Source organism: Myxine glutinosa, chromosome 6 (genome assembly GCF_964187855.1).
Source record: "Myxine glutinosa chromosome 6, kmMyxGlut1.1, whole genome shotgun sequence".
NCBI lineage: Eukaryota > Metazoa > Chordata > Myxini > Myxiniformes > Myxinidae > Myxine > Myxine glutinosa.
This window is the reverse complement of record NC_136266.1, coordinates 4,650,978-4,675,404: the sequence shown is the minus strand read 5'-3', so window position 1 is coordinate 4,675,404 and position 24,427 is coordinate 4,650,978. Positions and strand designations below refer to the sequence as shown.

The 24,427-nt window shown below is 47.2% G+C and overlaps 1 protein-coding gene across 4 annotated transcripts in view; it reads left to right on the top strand.

Moving 5' to 3' along the window:
- The window catches only part of LOC137429121 (mediator of RNA polymerase II transcription subunit 13-like), a 302,240-nt gene that overhangs the window by 227,793 nt on the left and 50,020 nt on the right, over positions 1 to 24,427 (top strand). For 2 of the 4 annotated variants that reach the window (XM_078779570.1, XM_078779569.1), the window contains exons 20-24: positions 10,088 to 10,311; positions 10,427 to 10,619; positions 12,454 to 12,677; positions 19,999 to 20,228; positions 20,339 to 20,561. In XM_078779570.1, coding sequence (XP_078635696.1) covers positions 10,088 to 10,311; positions 10,427 to 10,619; positions 12,454 to 12,677; positions 19,999 to 20,228; positions 20,339 to 20,561 — 1,094 coding nt within the window. The remainder of the gene's footprint in view (positions 1 to 10,087; positions 10,312 to 10,426; positions 10,620 to 12,453; positions 12,678 to 19,998; positions 20,229 to 20,338; positions 20,562 to 24,427) is intronic. The other 2 variants (XM_078779571.1, XM_078779572.1) reach the window with 2 other exon arrangements.

The following is a 24,427-nucleotide window of genomic DNA, read 5'->3' as shown; positions in this document are numbered from 1 at the left end:
GAGTTTATTTTACCCTTCGGTGATGTCTTTGTTGAAAGAACCATGTCACTGATTGTCTTTCGCAGCAAGAAGTCAATAACAGGATTATATCACAGGTGGCGTGACAAAATGTAAGGACAGGTACATTTGACGATTGGCTTCACAATCGGGTATATAAGGGTTGTTGCGTTCTGTATTAGTGGAAAACAACTGCTGCACGTCTACAAAAGTTATTGCCGCTTCCTCTGGAGATGGTCCGTCAACGTGACAATGCTGTTTGTCATGGAGTGGTGCCTTTACGAAATTCTGGCATGAAACAGCATGCTATTGCTCGGCAGTATGACATCACTCAAAGTCAGGTGTCAAAAATCCTGAAACGAAATGCTCAGAGGGGTGTCCCTACTCCAATATTGAGGCCAGGACGTCCCCGCAGAACCACAAGGAGGGATGATCGCCAGCTGCACCGGTTAGTCTGCAATGGCCGTACCAAGTCAGCTAATCGGATTAGGGCTGAGTGGCAGCAACTGACAAATGTGCCTGTATCCAGAAGGCTAGTCAACCAACGACTGGTTCAAGCAGGCTTTCGTGCCAGGCATCCCCTGAGAAAGCCACGCCTGACCAGACAACACAGCCAGCGCCGATTGCAGTGGGCCAGAGAGCACCGTCAATGGCAGCCAGGACACTGGAATCACGTGACCTTCAGTGACGAGTCTAGATTTCTGGTCTATCGTCAAGATGGCCATGGCCAAGTGCGCAGACAAGTGCATGAAGCCCACAACGAAGATTGTATAATGCCAAGAGTCCAAGCTGGAGGTGGTGGGGTGACTGTTTGGGCTGCTTTTCATGCAGGGGGCAAAACTGACCTGGTTGTTCTGAATGGAAACCTGAACCAGTTCAAGTACAGGGTCATTCTGGAAGAAACATTGCTTCCATTTGCTCGTGCAGCCTTTCGAGGAAACTTTGTCTTCCAAGATGACAATGCACGGCCTCATCGTGCTCGCATGATCTAACACTTTCTTGCTGACCGTGGTGTAGAGCATATGGAGTGGCCTGCCATGTCCCCAGATATGAATCCGATAGAGAACTTGTGGGCAGAATTAACGCGTCAAATCGACCACTTGGACCAGCAGCAGACCTCTGTGCGTGAATTGCAGCAGGCTATTGTAACTGCATGGCAAGCGATTCCTGTCCAAACCTTGGCAGATCTCGTGAACAGCATGCCTCGACGTGTACGTGCTCTCCTGAATGCTCGTGGGGGTTACACGAAGTACTGAACTGTAATTTTACTGTCCGTAATCCCAGTCATAATTTAGCTTTTGTTTTTGTTGAATTTTTTTTTGGCTAATGTGCAAAATAAAGAGATACTTCTGGAAAACGTACAGAAGTTTAACACAGTACTGTCCGTGAATTGAGTTCGATATCAGTTTACATCACTTTCAAGGATCAATTTATTTGCTTTGAAATGTCAAATGTGGTTTTTGTTTCTTTTAAAGGTCACATTAACAAAATCTAGAATAATTTCAACATAATTCCAATGAACTTTTGGTTCTAAGTCATCTTGAAAAGTAAGTTCACCCCCACAAAAGAAATATTCCATATTAAATGCCAAGTCTGTATATATATATATATTTGTCTTTTTTTTTTTTTTTCACAAACTATTCAATCAATTTTGTCATTGTATAGAATTTCCTTTCCATTGATGTACTTTGCCGAGTCTTACTAGTTCGTGACTACTATGCTGTTAATGGAAAATCATAGCAAAAAAACAAGCAAATTTGAATTCCCTTACAAATGAACCTTGCTCTCCTTTACTAATGCTTCCACTATGTTTTCCTGAACATTTGAGGCATACAAAAGAGCACTCTGATAATGCGTTTTGTGAGTGGAAGCACAACGTTCTCAGTATCGCTGGTTCGAACACCTACCAGAAGTAAAGAAATAATAATATAATCACTATCGGTAATTATTCTGTCAATTCCGTCCAAGGAATCATTTGCTTTTCCTTTTCGTCCACTTAACCTGCCGAGAAAACATAATTATTTTGAAAACTAACAAATTCCCCTACAAAGGGAACCTCAGACTCCATTCCATTAATGCATCTGTGGTAATTAGGAGGTGATGAAAAATGGGTTGGTCAGAATCAAAAGTGGGTTTTTATTTATTATTATTATTTGTTTATTTATTCGACGTGATCGGAGGTGAAGTGATGCTGCATGCGGAATCCTGGAGGGCTGTGACTTGTGACGTGGCTTTTAGAGACGGAAAGCTCTTGATGTCACAGGAGAACAAATGAATGAAAATCTATCTATAATTCCAGTAATCTCTGTACGTTTGTACGTCTGTACGTCTGTACGTCTGTACGTCTGTTTGTCTGTGACCGCTGTTTCTCGACAACCACGGGTCCGATATACTTTTAACTTGCCAGGTATATTGCTGGGGACCCGAGGATGTGCCTTTTCAAGGTTTCATATTAATCGGACAATTACTTACCGAGCTATGTCCAAAAAACGATTCAACCAATCAGAGAGCAGCGAACTATCGCGTGTGCCGAACGTGGCGGACACACTCTGCCTCGGATGGCACATTTGAGAGCGTATTCATTTATTTCACGTTTGCAAACTATGTTGGCGTTAAACTATGTTTTAAAACTAATAAAAACGAATTTGCGATTCATTCGCTTTCCTGCGCGTTTGTGCACGCGATGGCGATTTCTTTACCAAACTCCGGAAGCCGTTCGCTTTGGACCAAACCATTTCATGTAAATAGAGGGGGGGGATTGTCACTGTACTCGCAAGCCGTTCGCTTTGGACCAAACCATTTCATGTAAATAGAGGGGGGGGATATAATCTATATATATAAAGTAGAGTTGGCCTCTATCTATGATCTCTAAGATCTCGAGAACCCGTGGACGGATTTGCGAGCGGAAAGTACTGTTCGACTCGGGATGGTCCCAGGAATGTCACGGAGACATAAACATTTAAAAAATTTCGGGTTTTAAAATTAGCGTATTATTAGCACTAGCAGAAGAGAGAGGGATTCGAAGGGAGGGAGCGCAGCGCTTCTAGCGCTTCTGACTACAGCACACCTTCTATATATATAAAGTAGAGTTGGTCCTGATCTATGTATCTATGATCTCTAAGATCTCGAGAACCCGTGGACGGATTTGCGAGCGGAAAGTACTGTTCGACTCGGGATGGTCCCAGGAATGTCACGGAGACATAAACATTTAAAAAATTTCGGGTTTTAAAATTAGCGTATTATTAGCACTAGCAGAAGAGAGAGGGATTCGAAGGGAGGGAGCGCAGCGCTTCTAGCGCTTCTGACTACAGCACACCTTAAAATTAAAAAAACTTCGGGTTTTAAAATTAGTGTGTTACGCGTAATTAGCGCTAGCAGAAGAGGGAGGGAATCTAAGGGAGGGAGCGCAGTGCTCCCTCCAGCGCTTCTGTTAGCGTAATTAGCGTATTTCGGAACGTTAATTTTTCAACTTCATTATTCGGAATCAGTACGTCCCAGAGAACCTTCGTAACGTTAATTTTTCAACTTCATCCGATTGACATGGGACCAACGGCATGTGACAAAGAGTGAAACATACAGGCTACATTTATTTGACGACAATGAGTTCCGACTTCCGACCTCGGTGGGATGACAGGCTGAGTCAACCCCCCTGGTGTGAAGGGGGAGGAGGAGGGGAGGGGGAAGAGAAGGGGAGGGGAACGAGGGGGGAGGGGGAGGGGGAAGGGGGAGGGGGAGGGGGAAGGGGGAGGGGGGAGGGGAAAGGGGGGAGGGGGAGGGGAGGGGCCCTTCTTCCCCTGGGCACCCCCGCACCCTTCCCTCCCCCCTTCCCCTCCCCCCTCCCCCCCTTCCCCCTCCCCCCCCATTCCCCTCCCCTCCTCTTCCCCCTCCCCTCCTCCTCCCCCGCTTCCCCCTCCCCCCTCCCCCCCCATTCCCCTCCCCTCCTCTTCCCCCTCCCCTCCTCCTCCCACTCCCGTGCAAAGCCGGGTACCTCTGCTAGTTTTAGATATAGATATAGTACGGGCAATGCCCTAGTAATGAAAAACTGGAAACCAAAATGGACAAAAATAATGAAAAACTGGAAACAAAAATAGACAAAAATAACGAAAAACTGGAAACCAGAGTGATACCTTGCATATTGGCTCGAGGTCACTACAGGTCTAATCAGTCTGTGTCAATCCTTGTGAGGGATAGTTGGGGGAGCGGGGGAATGCTGAGTTGGGAGAGCGGGGGAATGCTGACTTGGGAGAGCAGGGGAATGCTGAGTTTGGAGAGCAGGGGAATGCTGAGTTGGGAGCAGAGGAATGCTGAGTTGGGACCAGGGGGGGGGATGCTGATTTTGGGAGCAGGGAGCAGGGGAATGCTGAGTTGGGAGAGCGGGGGAATGCTGAGTTGAGAGAGCGGGGGAATGCTGAGTTGGGAGAGCGGGGGAATGCTGAGTTGAGAGAGCGGGGGAATGCTGAGTTGGGAGAGCGGGGGAACGCTGAGTTGGAAGAGCGGGGGAAGGCTGAGTTGGAAGAGCGGGGGAACGCTGAGTTGGGAGAGCGGGGGAACGCTGAGTTGGGAGAGCGGGGGAACGCTGAGTTGGGAGAGCGGGGGAACGCTGAGTTGGGAGAGCGGTGGAACGCTGAGTTGGGAGAGCGGGGGGAACGCTGAGTTGTGAGAGCGGGGGAACGCTGAGTTGGGAGAGCGGGGGAACGCTGAGTTGGGAGAGCGGGGGAACGCTGAGTTGGGAGAGCGGGGGAACGCTGAGTTGGGAGAGCGGGGGAACGCTGAGTTGGGAGAGCGGGGGAACGCTGAGTTGGGAGAGCGGGGGAACGCTGAGTTGGGAGAGCGGGGGAACGCTGAGTTGGGAGAGCGGGGAACGCTGAGTTGGGAGAGCGGGGGAACGCTGAGTTGGGAGAGCGGGGGAACGCTGAGTTGGGAGAGCGGGGGAACGCTGAGTTGGGAGAGCGGGGGAACGCTGAGTTGGGAGAGCGGGGGAACGCTGAGTTGGGAGAGCGGGGGAACGCTGAGTTGGGAGAGCGGGGGAACGCTGAGTTTGGAGAGCGGGGGAACGCTGAGTTGGGAGAGCGGGGGAACGCTGAGTTGGGAGAGCGGGGGAACGCTGAGTTGGGAGAGCGGGGGAACGCTGAGTTGGGAGAGCGGGGGAACGCTGAGTTGGGAGAGCGGGGGAACGCTGAGTTGGGAGAGCGGGGGAACGCTGAGTTGGGAGAGCGGGGGAACGCTGAGTTGGGAGAGCGGGGGAACGCTGAGTTGGGAGAGCGGGGGAACGCTGAGTTGGGAGAGCGGGGGAACGCTGAGTTGGGAGAGCGGGGGAACGCTGAGTTGGGAGAGCGGGGGAACGCTGAGTTGGGAGAGCGGGGGAACGCTGAGTTGGGAGAGCGGGGGAACGCTGAGTTGGGAGAGCGGGGGAACGCTGAGTTGGGAGAGCGGGGGAACGCTGAGTTGGGAGAGCGGGGGAACGCTGAGTTGGGAGAGCGGGGGAACGCTGAGTTGGGAGAGCGGGGGAACGCTGAGTTGGGAGAGCGGGGGAACGCTGAGTTGGGAGAGCGGGGGAACGCTGAGTTGGGAGAGCGGGGGGAACGCTGAGTTGGGAGAGCGGGGGAACGCTGAGTTGGGAGAGCGGGGGGAACGCTGAGTTGGGAGAGCGGGGGAACGCTGAGTTGGGAGAGCGGGGGAACGCTGAGTTGGGAGAGCGGGGGAACGCTGAGTTGGGAGAGCGGGGGAACGCTGAGTTGGGAGAGCGGGGGAACGCTGAGTTGGGAGAGCGGGGGAACGCTGAGTTGGGAGAGCGGGGGAACGCTGAGTTGGGAGAGCGGGGGAACGCTGAGTTGGGAGAGCGGGGGAACGCTGAGTTGGGAGAGCGGGGGAACGCTGAGTTGGGAGAGCGGGGGAACGCTGAGTTGGGAGAGCGGGGGAACGCTGAGTTGGGAGAGCGGGGGAACGCTGAGTTGGGAGAGCGGGGGAACGCTGAGTTGGGAGAGCGGGGGAACGCTGAGTTTGGAGAGCGGGGGAACGCTGAGTTTGGAGAGCGGGGGAACGCTGAGTTTGGAGAGCGGGGGAACGCTGAGTTTGGAGAGCGGGGGAACGCTGAGTTTGGAGAGCGGGGGAACGCTGAGTCTGGAGAGCGGGGGAACGCTGAGTTTGGAGAGCGGGGGAACGCTGAGTTGGGAGAGCGGGGGAACGCTGAGCTAGGAGATGGGGGGGGGGGGGGGGGGATGATGTGAAATTGCAGTTGGGAGGGAAGGAAGGATGCAAACCCGAAGAAGAAAGGGGTTGAGGACTCAGTCGCATTTTTCATTTCGCGGGATTTCCACAGTTCGTGTAATTATGCTGTCAAAGACCATTCCCTCAATATTCCACACGCTACTGGGAAATACCTCCCTTACACCAGCCTGGTAACAAAATAATTCCCTTGCACCACTGTTGCAGATCTTGCCGAATTCAACAACAAGGTGCAAAAATGTGTCCAGTTTTGGCTGGCCCATGTATAGACTGTCCGTGGACACAATAAGAAGAAGACCAGCACGGTGGATCCAGGTTATGTGCTCATGAGTTATAAATTCAAATGTCATACCATGCATATCTCCATGATGAAGGTTGCTGGACTTCCTGATTTGCACTACGCTAGTCTGACAAGAACCCGACTTGGTGGCATAATGGTTGGAGCGTTCACTCCGAGTCTGGAAGGTCGGTGGTTGTTTAATCCCTGTCAGGGCCCTAGCCAAGACTTTAAGAATGGTACATGCTGCTTCCTTGCTTGATGCTCAACATTTATAAGGTTAAGGGCACAGACAAACAACGCTGGGAAGGCAGTGGCAAACCACCTAGTATAACTCTCGTCAAGAATCTGCTTCGGCAGCAACAACGCTCTGTAAAGAATACGGTTCATCAAATTAATTCAGATCAAATTGGTCCGATAAGTGTTCTTGTCCCACTCTTTTTAGCTTCTCAGATGTGAAGTTTAAGGAGAACGCTTCTGTGTTTGGTGATCTGTTATCGTAGTAGTAAGTTTTGGTGCTTCGATTCATCCGTTGCTGGTTTTGCTCAATGAGTTATTATATCTATCAACAAAAACAAATCTAGATGAAACGATCATCCCTGACCAAACTCTTATGAAATTGAATGAATGATCGTTTTAAGGCCATTTTCCCCTCTGGAACGGGGGTTAGCCTTGCGGGCCCCATGACAATCATGGTTCCCTGTTTGAGGCAATGTTTTTATGGCCGGATGCCCTTCCTGACGCCAACCCTTAGTCACCTCTTACGATGCGCAGGGATGATCTTAATAAATCAACTCTTAATGATCCACAAATCATCATCATCGCAATCATATTTCATTTGCAGCAGCAGCAGCAGCAATGGCATCGAACCTCATCACAAGGAATTCATAAACCGCAAACACGAACAACTTTCTCACGAACACAGTACATAAGCAACATTGGTTCGGTGTTCTTCATTTTCACTTGTTATACTTTATTTATTTATTATGTCTATACAATTAGATGAGCTGGAAGTTTTACACTCACTCTTATCAAGTCAACCATGCTTGAAAATAAGCTCTGGCCTCAACATCGTTGTCTCCACAAACTGGTGTTACCTTCACCCGTTTTTCAATATTTCCTCAATAGCGGCACAGACAGACTTCAGTGTTTCCCAAAACCTGCAAGCTTGGTTTCCCAATCAAGTCCTGCTTTAACCGTGCTTGCAGGTTTTGGGAAACATTTTGAAGTTCGTCCGCTTTTGAAATCTGCTTCAAATACCGAAATATATTTTGCGTTGAATTGTGGATGCTAAAGTACATTGCCGTATTTAAGAACCGCGTAGACCTACACTGCACTTGCTGGCACAGAGTTACCCCTTACCAGTTACCAGTAGCATTGCTTGTTACTCACTACGGTGTGACTGGTAACTCTGTGCATATAGCACGAGCATTTTTTGTGTCCTCTTGTACTGGAACCTCTCTAAAAAGGCAAATATACTCACTCGGTGTTAAATTTGCGCTTCTCCATTGTAGCGTGAAATGCATGAAAGGTCTTCATTTCATGTGACAGGAAAATATCAGTTATTTTCCCAGTTGACAGGTAAAACCAGCTTGACTCAGACTCGGCTCGGAAGGGTAACTCACCCACGTAGAGTTGGGGAACTCGATTCGGGTACAGCACTAAACTAACCTCTGGTATTGTACAGTTGTGGCCAAAAATATTGGCACCCTTGCACTTTTTTCAAATAATGCACCATTTCTTCCAGAAAATTGTTTAAATTAAAAAATATTTTGGTATCCACATTTGTATTTCTTTGGTTTGCAGTTGAACAAAACAAAAAAAGTTGAAAATATTACTAAATCTTAGCTTATTCCACACAGAAATCCTAAAATGGGCCGGACAATATTATTGGCACCTTTTAGAAGTTGTTAGAAATAATTAGATATCAAGCAGGTGATTCTCCTTTACTTTGGAATTGAACTCACCTGTGGTGAGTTGCAGGTGCCTGCAATATAAAAATCACTCATTCAACCAGTTTGAATCGAGAAAAGGAGTCATTCTGCTGTTTTGTGTCACTGGGTGTACCGCAACGAGCAGGGAGAAAAGAAAGAAAACCAGGGAATTGTCTGAGGAGGTCAGACACAAGATTGTAGCCAAGCATGGACAATCTCAAGGCTACAACTTCATCTCCAGAGACAATGATGTTCCTGTGTCCACCCTACGCAATGTTATCAGGAAGTTTAAGGCCCATGGCACTGTAGCCAACCTCCCTAGACGTGGCCGCAAGAGAAAACTTGACCGAAGATTGCAGCCAAGGATTGTCGGAATGGTGGAGAAAGCACCTCGATCAACTGCCAAACAGATTCAAGCTGAACTTCAGACACAAGGTACGACAGTTTCACCCTTGCACCATCTGTCGCCAACTCAATGAAAGGGGGTTCTATGGTGGGAGACCTAGTAGGACCCCACTGCTGAGAAAGCCCGACTGGAGTTTGCCAAAACACACCTGAACATGCCAAAATCCTTCTGGGAGAATGTCTTGTGGACAGATCAGACCAAATTAGAGCTTCTTGGTTAAAGCACATCATCTCTATGTTTACAGAAAACAAAATGAGGCCTTCAAAGAAAAGAACACCTTCCCTACAGTCAAGCATGGAGGAGGTTCAGTGACGTTTTGGGGTTGCTCTGCTGCCCTCAGTGCCTCTGGCACTGAGTACCTTGAATGTGTGCATGGCATCATCAAATCAGGAGATTACCAAGGCATTTTGGAGTGCAATGTTCAACCCAGTGTAAGAAAGCTGGGTCTCCGTCGAAGGTCATGGGTCTTGCAGCAGGACAATGACCCCAAACACACTTCAAAAAGCACCGATCAAGACAAAATGCTGAAGTGACCAGCAATGAGTCCAGATCTAAATCCCATTGAACACCTGTGGGGAGATCTGGAAACAGCAGTAGGGAGAAGGCACCCTTTAAATCTGGGAGAACTGGAGCAGTTTGCACAAGAAGAGTGGGCCAAACTGCCAGTGGAGAGATGTAGGAAGCTCATTCATGGCTATAGGAAGTGCTTGACTGCAGTTATTTTGTCCAAAGTCTGTGCTACCAAAAATTAAGTCTCGGGTGTCAATAATTTCGTCAATGCCATTTCTTTTTATTTTCTGATTTAAAAGGATAAATTAAGTTCTGAATTAAAAACAAGGGTTCTGTAATACTGTAATATTAACCGTGAAATAAAGGATTGCTGAGACGAACTACTTTTGTCAATTTCAACTTGTTCTTCGAGAAAATTGTGAGTTATTTGAAAAAAGTGCAAGGGTGCCAATATTTTTGGCCATGACTGTATACAGTACTCAAAAATGGAGAGTTTTAATCCCCCTTCACACCGTTAAGTATGAGGTTTGTACAGTACGTCTCGTGGTAAAAGCTGAAGCCACTTCACAACATTCCCTTGTAAAGAAAAAAGCAGGAAATGTTGCTCATCCATCTTCTTCAACCTAAATGTTCTTAAAACATCCTCTTAATATTTTTGCAAACTTTTATTTGAGTTGTTTTTGAGGTTCCTGAACATTTTTCTTGTGACCATATGTGGCTATCTGCTGTACTTTGCAGGCACAGAAGAATCACCAGAGCCGTTGCCCATTCCACATCTCTTGGTGGGGTACGACAGGGACTGTCTCATGGTTTCTCCCTTCGTACTTTCATTTTGGGAGAAGCTTTTACTCGAGCCCTTTGTGGCACCTCGCGACATCGCCTATGTGGTTGTTTGTCCTGATAACGATGCCCTGCTTCACGGTGCAAGGACCTTCTTTCGCGATCTAGGCACCGTCTATGAGGTAGAACACAATGTGTATGCTTGCTTGTTTTTGTGTTCTAGTACAAAATGGTGTGTTGTGGGTTATTCTGGAAACTGTACTTAGCTTCCAAGCTTTTTTCCTTTGCTGATTTTAGAATTGTCGGCTGGGCCTGCATCGGCCCATCACAAAGATCTTCCGTGAGGGAATCTTGCGGGTGGGACGCAGTACGGCCCTCAAGGTATCCGATCAGCCGGTGGACGATTGGTTTTCACAACCGAGGCCAGGTGTTGATGAGGAGGCGCTCAGGAAACTGCGTCTTTTTGCACAAGTTTGCCGGCATCGCTTAGGTAAGGCTTTGAGCGATTTTTTAAATTTTATTTTATTACGTGTGCAAATCTTGTGGAAGTGAGGTGACAGAGGATAGAAGGCTCTGCCAGTGGGGCAATCGGACAACACATGGACGTTTCGAGCATTTATTTTAAGCCTTATTGCATAACATCAGGTTGCCCTCAGTTGGGTTAACTTCCCATGATGAGAATGCAAGATGCTTCATAACCGATGCATTATCCCAGGTTTAGCGGATGCATATGAGCGCTGCTTAAAATACGGAATAACCCGATGCATGAGGGAATGGGAGAGCAGACTTTTATGAAAGCTTTCCCAGACAGAGTGAACATTGGATGCGGAGGAAATGGAAGACCAGTCTTTTTGCGAGAGGACACATTGCAGTTCCAACATGTCAGCCTGACCAAATAAGCAAACTCTGCGGTGCTGTTGTAGGTTTTGAACAACAACCAGAGAGATTTGTAGTAGTGCAGTAACATTATAAGAGGAGCCAGGTGGGTGGAAGAGGAATTGCAGGGGTCAGTACCAGGTTCAGCAAGGGAGAATGTATCATTTGTGTAGCTGTGGCTTGGGATGTTCACTGATTGTGTCACACCCATCAACGAACAGAACAACTGAGCCACAGTGCTGTGGATGGTTGTTTCAATGGTATCTTCCAGCCAATTGTCATTGTTGCAGTAAAAATCACCACAGATGAGAAATTGAGAGTTGGGAAGAGTGACGTTTTGTAGGTCTGTGTTGGCAGAAAGACAGATGTATATCATATGCAAACCTCATCACAATGTGGATAGTATATCACATGGATAATCAGATGTTTTCCAAATGTAATGTGCAGCCAGAGGTTTGTCAAGTGTTTTGAGGGATTAGCATGTAACGTGGACATGGACAGTCATGGATGGAGCTCTTGACGTAAACAGAAATCCTGCCGTTGTGGAGGGTGTCTCGCCTGAAGTAACGTAAATGTAAATAGCCTGGGAGGGATACAGAAGAGGCAGGGATACCCTGTGAGAGGAATGTTTCCATTACATACATAGTCTGGAGTAGCATCAGTTACCTGTTTGGAGAATCTACTGCTCTGACAAATGGAACATGTTTTTAATGTTGCTCTTGCATCACAGACAGGTTTGGAGCCTCTCTTTCTTTTTTACTGCTTCTCCAGCCTTTCTCCCTCTGCTTTTTCAGCACTCCAACCCTCTCCAGGTCCTCCAGGAGGATACACGTGGTCTTCCAGTAGCTCCAAACATTCAGGCTTGCTGCACACCTCCATTCAATGGTTCCTCTTTTCCCACATTTGTGGAACCTTCATTGAGGCTGTTACTGCCACTCTTTCTTACAGGCCTTCAAATTGATGGCTCACCACCATCTAATGCTATCCCCCATTCCCACCCACCATCTGTTTTTTACCTCCATAACCTACCTCCCCCACCCTCAACCCACTGCTTTTCCCAAGGGGTACTTACTGTGTTTCTTCTCTTCCTTCTCTAATTCATACCTTTGGTGGTTCCATCTGCATGTTGCCCTACTTGCCCACTGTTACCGAATTGTTTTTTATTCTCTGTCGCCTCCCTTTTCCATTAGCCTCCATTTTGTTCCAAGAAAGTCAGGTAAAATGAAGGGTAGGGGAGAAAATTGGGACCTTGAGAGATAGTAGTGATGGAATTAGAAGAATCGAGAAAGTGAAAGAATCATTTTAAATCTTGTACAGTAGTGAAGTGGACACTTGTGTTTAAAAAAACAACAACAAATGAACATTTATTTTTAACTTGCCATTCATAGTTTTTCGTTGGGCTGCTGTAATCACATGCACTGATAATGAATTGTCTTCTTACCTGGCAGGACCACATTTGGCCAAGCAGCAATTGGACAGCAGTCTACTTGTTTCACCACCACCTCAACGCGGTGGAGGGCAGTCCATGGGTGGAGCCCCACCCGCAGACGGTGCTGCCAGCATGACCTGCCATGCCGGAGGGACTTCTGCCTTTCCCGGAGGTCCCGCAGGGTCTCACTCCAATTCCGGGGTTTTGGGTTTAGGGGTAGCTGGAGCACCACCCACATCAGGAGTAAGTTTTTCATTCTTCCTGCACATGTGCCGTTTGACCTTTGCCACCATACAGTCGTGTTTGATGATTTGTTATCTCCGCAACCGAAGGTGGATGGAGGTTATGTTTTCACCCCTGTTTGTCTGTTTGTTTCTTTGTTTGTTTGTTTGTTTGTTTCTCTGTTTGTTTGTTTGTCTGCTTCTTTGTTTGTTTATTTGTGAACAAGATATCTCAAAAAGTTGTGGATGGATTCGGACGAAATTTGGCAGAGAGGTAGTGTATGTGGCAACAACGAAATTATTAGATGTTGGTGAAGATCCGGATTCGGATCCGGCTGCTCGAATGTTTTAAGTGATTCTTCACCATTTGGAGATATGGGCAAAACGATACATAGCAGGATATCTCAAAACGTTGTGGACGGATTTGGACGAAACTTGGTGGACCAGCTGGGTGTGTGACAAGGACTATTCGATTCGATTTTGGTCAAGATCTCAATGTGGATTTGGATACGAGAATTATTTAATTTCAAAGTGATTCTTCACCATTGACAACAACATGCATTTTAAGGCCATTTTCCCTGCTAGAGCAGGGGTTAGCCTTGCGGTCCCCATGACAATCTTCTCCATTTTGCCCTATTTTCTGCATCTCTCCTTGTTAACCCCCTTGCCCGCATTTCTTCTTCCACCATCTTTAGCCAAGTCTTTCTCGGTCTTCCCCGTCCTCTACTTCCTTCGACATTAACTTCCATCACTCTTCTCAACCAGTCACTTTCATCCTTCCTCAATACATGACCAAACCATCTCAACCTGTTACTCTTCACAGCATCAATCACAGGCAATATTCCCATCATCTTTCGCAATTCATCATTTGTCTTCCTCTCTCTCAACGATACTCCGACCATCCATCGAACCATTCGCATTTCCACCCTTTCCAGCCTTCGTTGCTGCTCTACGTTCATTACCCATGTCTCGCTCCCATAAATCATAACACTTCTCACACATGCAGCATACACCTTTCCCTTCAGCTTCAGCGACACTCTCCTCCTCATCAGCACGCCACTCAGTTCCCGAAACTTCTTCCATGCACATCTCACTCGAGCAACCGTTGCCGAGTCTGATCCACCTTCTCCATTCAGCATGTCTCCGAGGTAGCAAAATGTTTTCACACCTTCCAGCTTCACGCCGTCTCCAAGATCCAACTCAACATTTCCTCCATCTGCAGCTCCCTCTGTGCACACCTTACATTTGAATGTAGCTGCCACACTGGTAAATGACCCTCTCAGACCACTACATTTTTGATGAACCCACTCAGCACACATTGTACATTGAATGGAGTTCACTCCGACACCCTTCTTGCACACAGCACACGGCCACTTCCCAGTTCTTTCCACCTCACCACATGCTTTACCACTTGCCATCACCTTTGTCTTTCCGATATTCACCTTCAGACCTTTTGTCTCCATACATTCCTTCCACTTGTTCATCTTTTCCTTCAGTCCATCCATACTTTCCGCAATCAACACCAGATCATCTGCATACAACAACTCCCACGGTAAACCCTCCTTTACGTTCTGAGCCAGCACCTCCATCACAGCTACAAATAGTAGTGGACTTAGTACCGACCCCTGATGCACTCCCACCTTCACCTCAAACTCACCACTGTTCCCGTCCTTCGTCCTTACAGCTGTGCGCGCTCTTTTGTACATTGCCATCACTACTCTGACCAACCATTCCTCCACTCCTAACTTCCTCAATGCCCATGTCAATACTTTGCGTGGAACCCTATCGAATGCTTTCTCCAGATCAACAAACACAAAAAACAACTTCTTCCTCTTATCCATGTACTTCTCCTGCAACTGCCTCACAATGAAAAGCGCATCTGTCGTTCCTCTTCCTGGCATAAATCCAAACTGCATTTCGTCGATCTTCACTTTCTTCCTTATCCTCCTCTCCAACACCCTTTCCAATACCTTCATTCCATGCTCCAATAACTTTATCGCTCGGTACGAGCCACACTCCAGAGGGTCACCTTTCCCCTTGTATAGAGGGACGAGGGTACTCAGTTCCCAATCCACTGGAATGCAGCCTTCTTTCACCACCAGATTACAGATCTCTGTCATTCTCTTCACACCCCAACTTCCTGCTGCCTTCAACATATCTCCCACAACTCCCGTCGGCCCTCCCGCTTTTCCACTCTTCATTGCTTTTATCGCTTCCTCAACTTCCTTCTCAGTTACCTTCTCTGCCGGTCCTAAAACTGGGTTACTCTCTATGTTGCCATCCCATTCATTCTCTGTATTCAACAGCATTTCCATATATCTTTTCCATCTTCCTTTAATTCCATCTGGGTCGACAACGATTTGTCCCACTTCATCCTTCAAGCAACTCACCCCCATCACATCAAGCAACATCACATCACCAACTCACCCCCATTGACAGATCAGGCGAAAAGCGATATATAACATATTTTTAAAAAGTTATGGACGAGTTATGACAAAACTCGGTGAATGAGTTGATTCGGTGACAAGAACAAACTGATTAGATTTTGGTTCAGGTCTGAATCCAGATCCGGCCTTTTTAGTGAGATACAAAACATAAACTGTGCAGCCTGGCGGAGGTATGCTTTTTACTGAGTGCTGTTGTAGTTTTGGTATGCTTTCGAGTTTAGTCAACATGACATTGTGCCAAGAGAGTTTGAACGGTCATTGGTTTCCTGGTATTCTGTCTTGTTTTCTTTCTGCTGCTCACATATGCTCTATTGTTATCATTTATAGACATATATGCTGTAGTTGCTTTATTTGTTGGTGTCTTGCATGTTTAGCGTGACCGTGACCGCAGCGTAGCGGGGCGAGGCGGAGTGATACAGCGGAAGGATTCGACGGTTTAAATAAAGCCGCGACGCGGCGGATGTTCATTGGGACCTTTATCCTGATTTCGTTTCGTTACCTCCGCCACCAAAGATGATGTCTATCCTGTGAATGTGAATGGCAGACAACATAACAACGTTTCATCTGTCACAGAAGATTCACAATGTGCTTCTCAAAAGGAATATTCAGATGATATTCACATTAGAAACGGAAGTGCTTCCTCTTTTGCAACTGAACAATCCAGAAGTAATATGGGACAAATAAGGTCCAGTTGCAACTTGACAGTGAGGAAGAAGCCTTTTTTGAAGAAACAATCACGAAATCAAGACTCACTTCCCATAAAATACAAGTGCATGTCTGGGCATCGCAACACCAAGATTTATGTTAAATTAAACAAACACAAAAAGGTTCTAGAAAAGCGAATACGCTTCAAGTGTAATGTGTGCAGAATGAATTTTGCTTCAGCGAGTAACACGAGTAACATCTCCGGTCCCTCGAGCGACGGGGCTTGCTTCGATCTCTCCACGGCATCAAAGTTTGAGTGTTTTCCCGTTCGTTTCTTTGTCAAATTTCCGCTGCGTATTTTGTTGTGTATGTGTTATTGTGTGTTTCTATTTGGTTTTGGTTTTGTAGTTATTGCAAATTTGTGTGTAATTAGTCGTTTCTTTGTTCGCGCCTTGTGCGGCCTGGTGTCTCGTGCGGCCTCCTCGTCTCGACTTGTGCCCCACCCCCTATATCTCGTTTGTTCTTTCACCTCTGCTCCTGCTTTCTCAAATCCACGTTCTCACTTAGAGACTTTTCCCAGATTGTTTTTCATGGTTTTGTTTAAATATTTATTTAAATATGTTTAAACCGCAGCCGTGATGCTGACGCCGCCCCCCCCCCCACCCCCCAGAATTTCCATGTTTTAAACGTCTCCCAGTGTGTACCCTGGATAAGAATAGGTACGCCGTATCCCTGCATGTGTCGTAAGAGGCGACTAAGAGGGTTGGCGTCAGGAAGGGCATCCGGCCATAAAAACATTGCCTCAAAAAGAGAACCATGACAATTACAACTACATGTGGGCAGGGTACAGCCCGAAGTGGAGATCGGTTTCTGAGGTTTGGGACATGGAATGTAGGGACAATGACAGGGAGATCAGGAGAAGTGGTGGAAGTATTGGTCAGAAGAAGAGTGGACATATGTTGTGTGCAAGAGACGAGATGGAAGGGAAGTGGTGTGAGAATGGTGAAGGGTAGGCAGGGACAGAAATACAAGTTTGTGTAGCAAGGGTGCCCGGAGGGCGTGAATGGTGTTGGTGTCCTGTTTTCTGAGGAGTTTGTAGACAGTGTGGTGAGTGTGACTAGAGTGAGTGATAGGTTGATGATGGTGAAAATGATGATTGGAAAGCTCTTGGTGAACGTCATCTCGGGATATGCTCCGCAGGTTGGTCGAAGCGATGAAGAGAAGGACAAGTTCTGGTGTGCGATAGAGAAGCTGATGGAAAACGTGAAAGATGAGGAAGTTGTTGTGGTAGGAGGAGACCTAAATGGACATGTGGGAAGGAGTATGGATGGTTTTGACGGAGTTCATGGGGGTTACGGATATGGTGTGAGAAATGGAGAAGGTGAAAGGATTTTGGAGTTTGCTGATGGAGCTGATTTGTTGATTTGTAATACTCAGTTCCAGAAAGAGCATAATAAGCTTGTTACATACACGTCAGGTGGGTCGACGACAACCGTTGACTACCTGATGGTGCGTAGGCGAGATAGGGGGCACCTCCGGGACACAAAGGTGATCCCGGGGGAAGAGGCTGTTTCACAGCACCACTTGGTTGTCTGCGACGTAAGGGTGAAAGGTGCGAGGAGAGCTCGGCGGGTGAAGTACCAACCGAGAATGAAGGTGTGGAGGTTGAAAGAGGTGACAGTAAGGGAGGCATTAAAAGAGAGGCTGAGTAGGGTAGAGGATGATGTGGTTGAGCTTGAAAGTGGTTGGATGTCAATGAAAGCTAGTCTGTTGGGAGCCGTTGGTGAGGTATGTGGATGGACAAAAGGACCACCGAGGCACTCGGAAACATGGTGGTGGGATGATGAAGTTGGAAAGAGGATTGACGAGAAGAGGAAGAAGTTCAAGGAGTGGCAGAAGGCGAAGGGTACGGGAGCAGAAACAGCAGAGCATGAAAGTTATAAGGCAGCCAGGAAGGCTGCAAAGAAAGAGGTAGCAAAGGCGCAGGAGGCATGTAGGAAAATGTTCGGAGAACGCTTGGATTCGGAAGAGGGTCAGAAAGCAGTATTCAGGATTGCAAAGCAGATAGCGAAAGAGAGGTGTGATGTGATGGGGGTGAGTTGCTTGAAGGATGAAGTGGGACAAATCGTTGTCGACCCAGATGGAATTAAAGGAAGATGGAAAAGATATATGGAAATGCTGTTGAATGCAGAGAATGAATGGGATGGCAACATAGAGAGTAACCCAGTTTTAGGACCGGCAGAGAAGATAACTGAGAAGGAAGTTGAGGAAGCGATAAAAGCAATGAAGGGTAGAAAAGCGGGAGGGCCGATGGGAGTTGTGGGAGATATGTTGAAGGCAGCATGAAGTTGGGGTGTGAAGAGAATGACAGAGATCTGTAATCTGGTGGTGAAAGAAGGCCGCATTCCAGTGGATTGTGAACTGAGTACCCTCGTCCCTCTATACAAGGGGAAAGGTGACCCTCTGGAGTGTGGCTCGTACCGAGCGATAAAGTTATTGGAGCATGGAATGAAGGTATTGGAAAGGGTGTTGGAGAGGAGGATAAGGAAGAAAGTGAAGATCAACGAAATGCAGTTTGGATTCATGCCAGGAAGAGGAACGACAGACGCGCTTTTCATTGTGAGGCAGTTGCAGGAGAAGTACATGGAGAAGAGGAAGAAGTTGTTTCTTGGGTTTGTTGATCTGGAGAAAGCATTCGATCGGGTTCCACGCAAAGTATTGACATGGGCATTGAGGAAGTTAGGAGTGGAGGAATGGTTGATCAGACTAGTGATGGCAATGTACAAAAGAGCGCGCACAGCTGTAAGGACGAAGGACGGGAACAGTGGTGAGTTTGAGGTGAAGGTGGGAGTGCATCAGGGGTCGGTACTAAGTCCACTACTATTTGTAGCTGTGATGGAGGTGCTGGCTCAGAACGTAAAGGAGGGTTTACCGTGGGAGTTGTTGTATGCAGATGATCTGGTGTTGATTGCGGAAAGTATGGATGGACTGAAGGAAAAGATGAACACGTGGAAGGAATGTATGGAGACAAAAGGTCTGAAGGTGAATATCGGAAAGACGAAGGTGATGGCAAGTGGTAAAGCATGTGGTGAGGTGGAAAGAACTGGGAAGTGGCCCTGTGCTGTGTGTAGGAAGGGTGTCGGAGTGAACTCCATTCAGTGTACAATGCGCGCTGAGTGGGTTCATCAAAAATGTAGTGGTCTGAGAGGGTCATTAACCAGTGTGGCAGCTACATTCAAATGTAAGGTGTGCACAGAGGGAGCTGCAGATGGAGGAAATGTTGAGTTGGATCTTGGAGACGGCGTGAAGCTGGAAGGTGTGAAAACATTTTGCTACCTCGGAGACATGCTGAATGGAGAAGGTGGATCAGACTCGGCAACGGTTGCTCGAGTGAGATGTGCATGGAAGAAGTTTCGGGAATTGAGTGGCGTGCTGATGATGAGGGGAGTGTTGTTGAAGTTGAAGGGAAAGGTGTATGCTGCATGTGTGAGAAGTGTTATGATTTATGGGAGCGAGACATGGGTAATGAACGTAGAGCAGCAACGAAAGTTGGAAAGGGTGGAAATGCGAATGGTTCGACGGATGTGCGGAGTATCGTTGAGAGAGAGGAAGACAAATGATGAATTGCGAAAGATGATGGGAATAGAGCCTGTGATTGATGCTGTGAAGAGGAACAAGTTGAGATGGTTTGGTCATGTGTTGAGGAAGGATGAAAGTGACTGGTTGAGAAGAGTGATGGAAATGAATGTAGAAGACGGGGAAGACCGAGAAAGACTTGGCTAAAGATGGTGGAAGAAGAAATGCGGGCAAGGGGGTTAACAAGGAGAGATGCAGAAAATAGGGCAAAATGGAGAAGATTGTCATGGGGACCGCAAGGCTAACCCCCGTTCTAGCAGGGTAAATGGCCTTTAAAATGCATGTTGTTGTTGTGTTGTCTTGCATGTTTAGCCTTGTTTGATTCTCAGGAGCACGATGAATACCTGTTCAATGCATTCCTTCTCTCAGTTGCTCTGTTGCTCCCAACATTTGATCAATATGATTTTGGGGCTGAACCCTTTTTGCATCACTCACCACTCAAGTCGGATGTTTTGTAATGCCTCAAGCTTTGTGTGCTTTACAGTTGGTGCTTTCAGCATCGTAACGCTCTTTAATACATTTTCCAACTGTGGGGTATACTCGTGTTTGGGCTATAGGGTATTTCACCAGGCAGGACATGATATCACCATGCTGTCATTCTTTTCAAACCCACAGTCTTCTGGCCTGAGTGCTATGACGTCACAAGGCATACTAGGAAACCTGCCATCCTCCCACCAGCCATCCTCAGTTTTGCAAAGCCAGGGACCAACACCATCCCAAAGCATTCTTGGAGTTGGGTCACACGGCTCCATGTTACAGGGATCAAATGGTGGTGCTGGATCTCAGAGCGATGGTGATGGAGCAGCTGGCAGCCAAAGCACTTCATTACAGGATGCACAGGAGAGGTACTTGATTGCATTATCACTTGTGAACTGCTCCCAGGATAATTTCTTAATGGACAAACCTTTGCAATGGAGATCCATAATTGTACAATTGGATATTTACTTAATCGCAGTGGCAACACGGAGCGTGAGCGCATTGGCATCCCCACTGAAGGAGAGTCACTAGAAGCACCAGTTCCTCCAGCCATCATGGTGTACTTGGTGGATCCGTTTTCATACGATGAAGATATGGAGCCAAGAGTATCCTCGCCCGTGTGGACTTTAGGCCTGCTTCGATGCTACCTGGACATGGCCAAGCATCTGCCAGATAACATCCGGAGTGCCACGTATGTTCAGGTTTGTATTGATGTTCAAGGAGCACATTGACGATGCATTTTGGTTTTGCACACACCTGAGAAGTTGCACGATTGCTAACAAATTCACACAAACCGAGCAAGTGAAGTCTGTGTCCCCCCACCTTCTCCCTTACCTTGGCGCACCCATACCCCCATATTATCTACATACTATTAAAGGGGAACCCAAACACAAACCATAGAAAATTGAAAATCATTAATTGTGGTCTAAATGAATCGTGGAATTTTTGAAATATTTTTGTCAATCACAAAGTGCCAAAAAAATCCCTAAAGTGTCGATTTTCGCCAGTGACGTCACACTCGGAACACTCAACTTAATTCAAATGGCGGTTTACACAGAGAAGCAATGCATGTTGAGCTTGGATTCCGAGACTCAATCGTCATTAGCAACTCTGAATGTTCTCAGTATGTTGAAACTGATCAGTGGGGTTTCTACGAAACTATTGGAGACAGAATTAGTGGTGGAAACGCTTTCGAGGGAATTGTGAAGCCGTGTCGTTTTGAGCCTTAGGCAAACTATTCAGACGAACATGGCGACAATAGAGGTGTTTGTGACGATGAAAACGCCAGTATCATGTTCACTACAGATTGGTAGGTTTTGTTTGTCCGTTAAATTGATGGTTTATCAGGGATTTTGTATTGATTGAAAAATCAGTTATATTACTCCGGAATAAGTACAGCATGACACAGCACAGACGGCACGATACAGCACGGACACGACACGATGCGGCACGGACACGGCACGATGCGGCACGGACATGGCACAATACAGCACGGACACGGCACGATAAAGCACGGACATGGCACGATGCGGCACGGACACGGCACGATGCGGCACGGACACGGCACGATGCGGCACGGACACGGCACGATGCGGCACGGACACGGCACGGCACGACACTGAACGGACACGGCACGACACTGAACGGACACGGTACGACACTGAACGGGCACGACACTGAACGGACACGGCACAATACAGCACGGACACTGCACGATACAACACGGACACGGCACGATACAGCACGGACACGGCACGATACAGCACGGACACGGCACGATACAGCACGGACACGGCACGATACAGCACAGACACGGCACGATACAGCATGGACACGGCACGATACAGCACGGACACGGCACGACACAGCATGGACATAGAACGACACGGACACCGAATGACACAGCACGGACACTGCCCATGCACATTTGGACACTACCGACAAAATTGGTGACGATTGCTTTGTCCCACCATCACAGGATGACCACGTGTCCTGTATATTACGGGATCGGCCCCTTTCATACTTTCCTTGTATGCCATTTATGTCTGTGGTCATATCGTGCCATATCGATGTTCTTGCTTTGCCGAGTCGATGTCCATGTTGTGCCGTGTGGTGGGGAATGCGGGTTGTGGCAAGGTTGAGATTAGTTGCCGGCAGGCCTACACAATTGTTTGATCCATCATTCAAATCGCCCGTGTACATGTGCTGGTAGCTCGGTGGAGATGATCTTACAGTTTCGAGCGACAGCTGTTTCTTCTGTTTAATCATGGGATTAGCATCCTCTCTCAATCATGGCAGATAACCACAAGATCCAGCCATCTCTGTTTCATAACAGTACTCTGTAAAATGTTCCAAGCACAAATGCAAACATTTTCTCGGCCCGATCCATACTCGGGTCTTTCGTCCATTGGTGTAGCATGAAACCATCTCGGTTTGTATTACGACAACCACCAAGGACGCATCGACCAGGCATGAATGAATGAATGATCGCTTTAAGGCCATTTTCCCCGCTGGAGTGGGGGTTAGCCTTGCGGGTCCCATGACAATCATGGTTCCCTGTTTTGAGGCAATATTTTTATGGCCGGATGCCCTTCCTGACGCCAACCCTTGGTCGCCTCTTACGATGCGCAGGGATACGGTGTACCTATTCTAAACCGGAGTACACACCGGGATCATTCATCCCAGCAAGCTGGTACTCAATTTGCCGACCTCGGAAGGATGACAGGCTGAGTCAACCCCCCTGGCGTTAATTCAGCGATCAACCGGGATTCGAACCCAGGATCCTAGGATCCCAAGCCGGCACCCTAACCGCTAAGCCAACACCAGGCTCCAGGCATATTTGTGGAAAATTGAAAATTATTCGCCGTTTGAGTTCAATTGTACCGTGATATAACCCGTAGACATTACGAAAATGGTGGTCGACTTCGGAGTGTGACGTTACAGCTAAGTGTGAACAGAAAGAAGATTTCGCATTTCAATCACACGATTACCTTATTTATAAATCGCAAATCGGAAAAAGACCATCGATTTTGTGGGTTATCAAGGGATAGTTTCCTTCCGCTTCCAGTCTTGCCGGCGAAGTTACGTTTTTTTCGAATCTGTCCACGCTCTCCATGCTATCGAAGTTAAGTAATTGTTCCCATTTGTATTTCTGTCAAAACTGTATTATTTTATGGCGTGTGTACCTACAGTGGGTCCCAAGGAAAATTATCGGTGTTAATCTTTCATACCTGTAGAGAAAATCGTGTTAATTCGTGTCGTGTCTTTTGAGGCCTTGTAGGCCTACCGTGTCCAACCTTGAGGCTTTGTTTTTCTCTCGGCGGTCCGTCGATTGTGCTCCAATAACTTTCGTTCTCTGTTTTTCCCAGTCTTTTCACCCCATAGCCTATTTGGTGTCCCTTCCGTCGATTGTCCCTTCTCTCCCCTTGTTTAAAATCTCAACTAAAAAAAAACAAAAAAACATTTCCTTCTCTGTTCTTATTAGTTGTTCTTATACGTTTATTCATTGTTCTTATTCGTTCGTTCGTTCATCGACCACGTGTTTCACCCCCATTTCCCCAGATAGTTTTCACTGTTAAACTTTAAAATGTTTAAGCTTTCCCCTGAAGTACTGCACTCTGTCGTATATTATAACACCTTCTTCTTCTTCTTTAAAAGGTTGCTTTCGACTTGCTCACCAAATCTATTCATGCCAAAAAAAAATTCCATCTTTAACGGTTCCTCTTTCCTACATTCCCTAAACTCTCCTGCAATCCACCTCAATCCACCTCGTTCTCTTCACCCTCTCTTTTGCTCAAGGTCATCTGCCATCTGCTTGGAAATCAGCCAACATCACCGCTTTACACAAAAATGGTGCAAAAACAGATCCTAGCAACTACAGACCAATCAGCCTTCTCCCAATTATCAGCAAAGTCATGGAATCCATCATTGCTTCGGATATGAAATCTTTCCTTTTCTCCAATGGCTTGATCTCTAATCATGAATTTGGTTTCAGACCAGGTCATTCTACTCTGGACATGCTGCTTCTGCTGTCTCAACAATGGATGGAGGTCCTCAATGCCAAACAGGAAATTAGAGCTGTCTCCCTTGACATATCACATGCCTTCAATACGGTCTGGCACCCCGCGCTGCTCACCAAACTCTCCTCCTTTGGTATCCATGGAAATCTCCACGCATGGGTGGCAGACGTCCTCTCTAGTCGTAGTCAACGTGTGGCCCTGAATGGGTTTCTCTCATCTCCTCTTCCTGTTCAGGCTGGAGTTCCCCAAGGCAGTGTTCTGGGCCCTGTGTTTTTTCTGTTCTTCATCAATGATCTCTCCGACTCTCTTGAAAATCCTCTCTATCTCTTTGCTGATGACTCCACTCTCTGCCGCTCCATTCCTCATCCCTCAGATCGGCAGTCTGCAGCCTTCTCACTCTCTGCAGACCTGGACAAAATCACAGACTGGGCAAACAAGTGGAACATGTCTTTCAATCCTGACAAATCTCACACTCTTACGATGTCTCTCCGAAAAGACCGACTGGACAACCCTCCCATCCACTTTCTGAATAATCCTCTCCAAGAAGT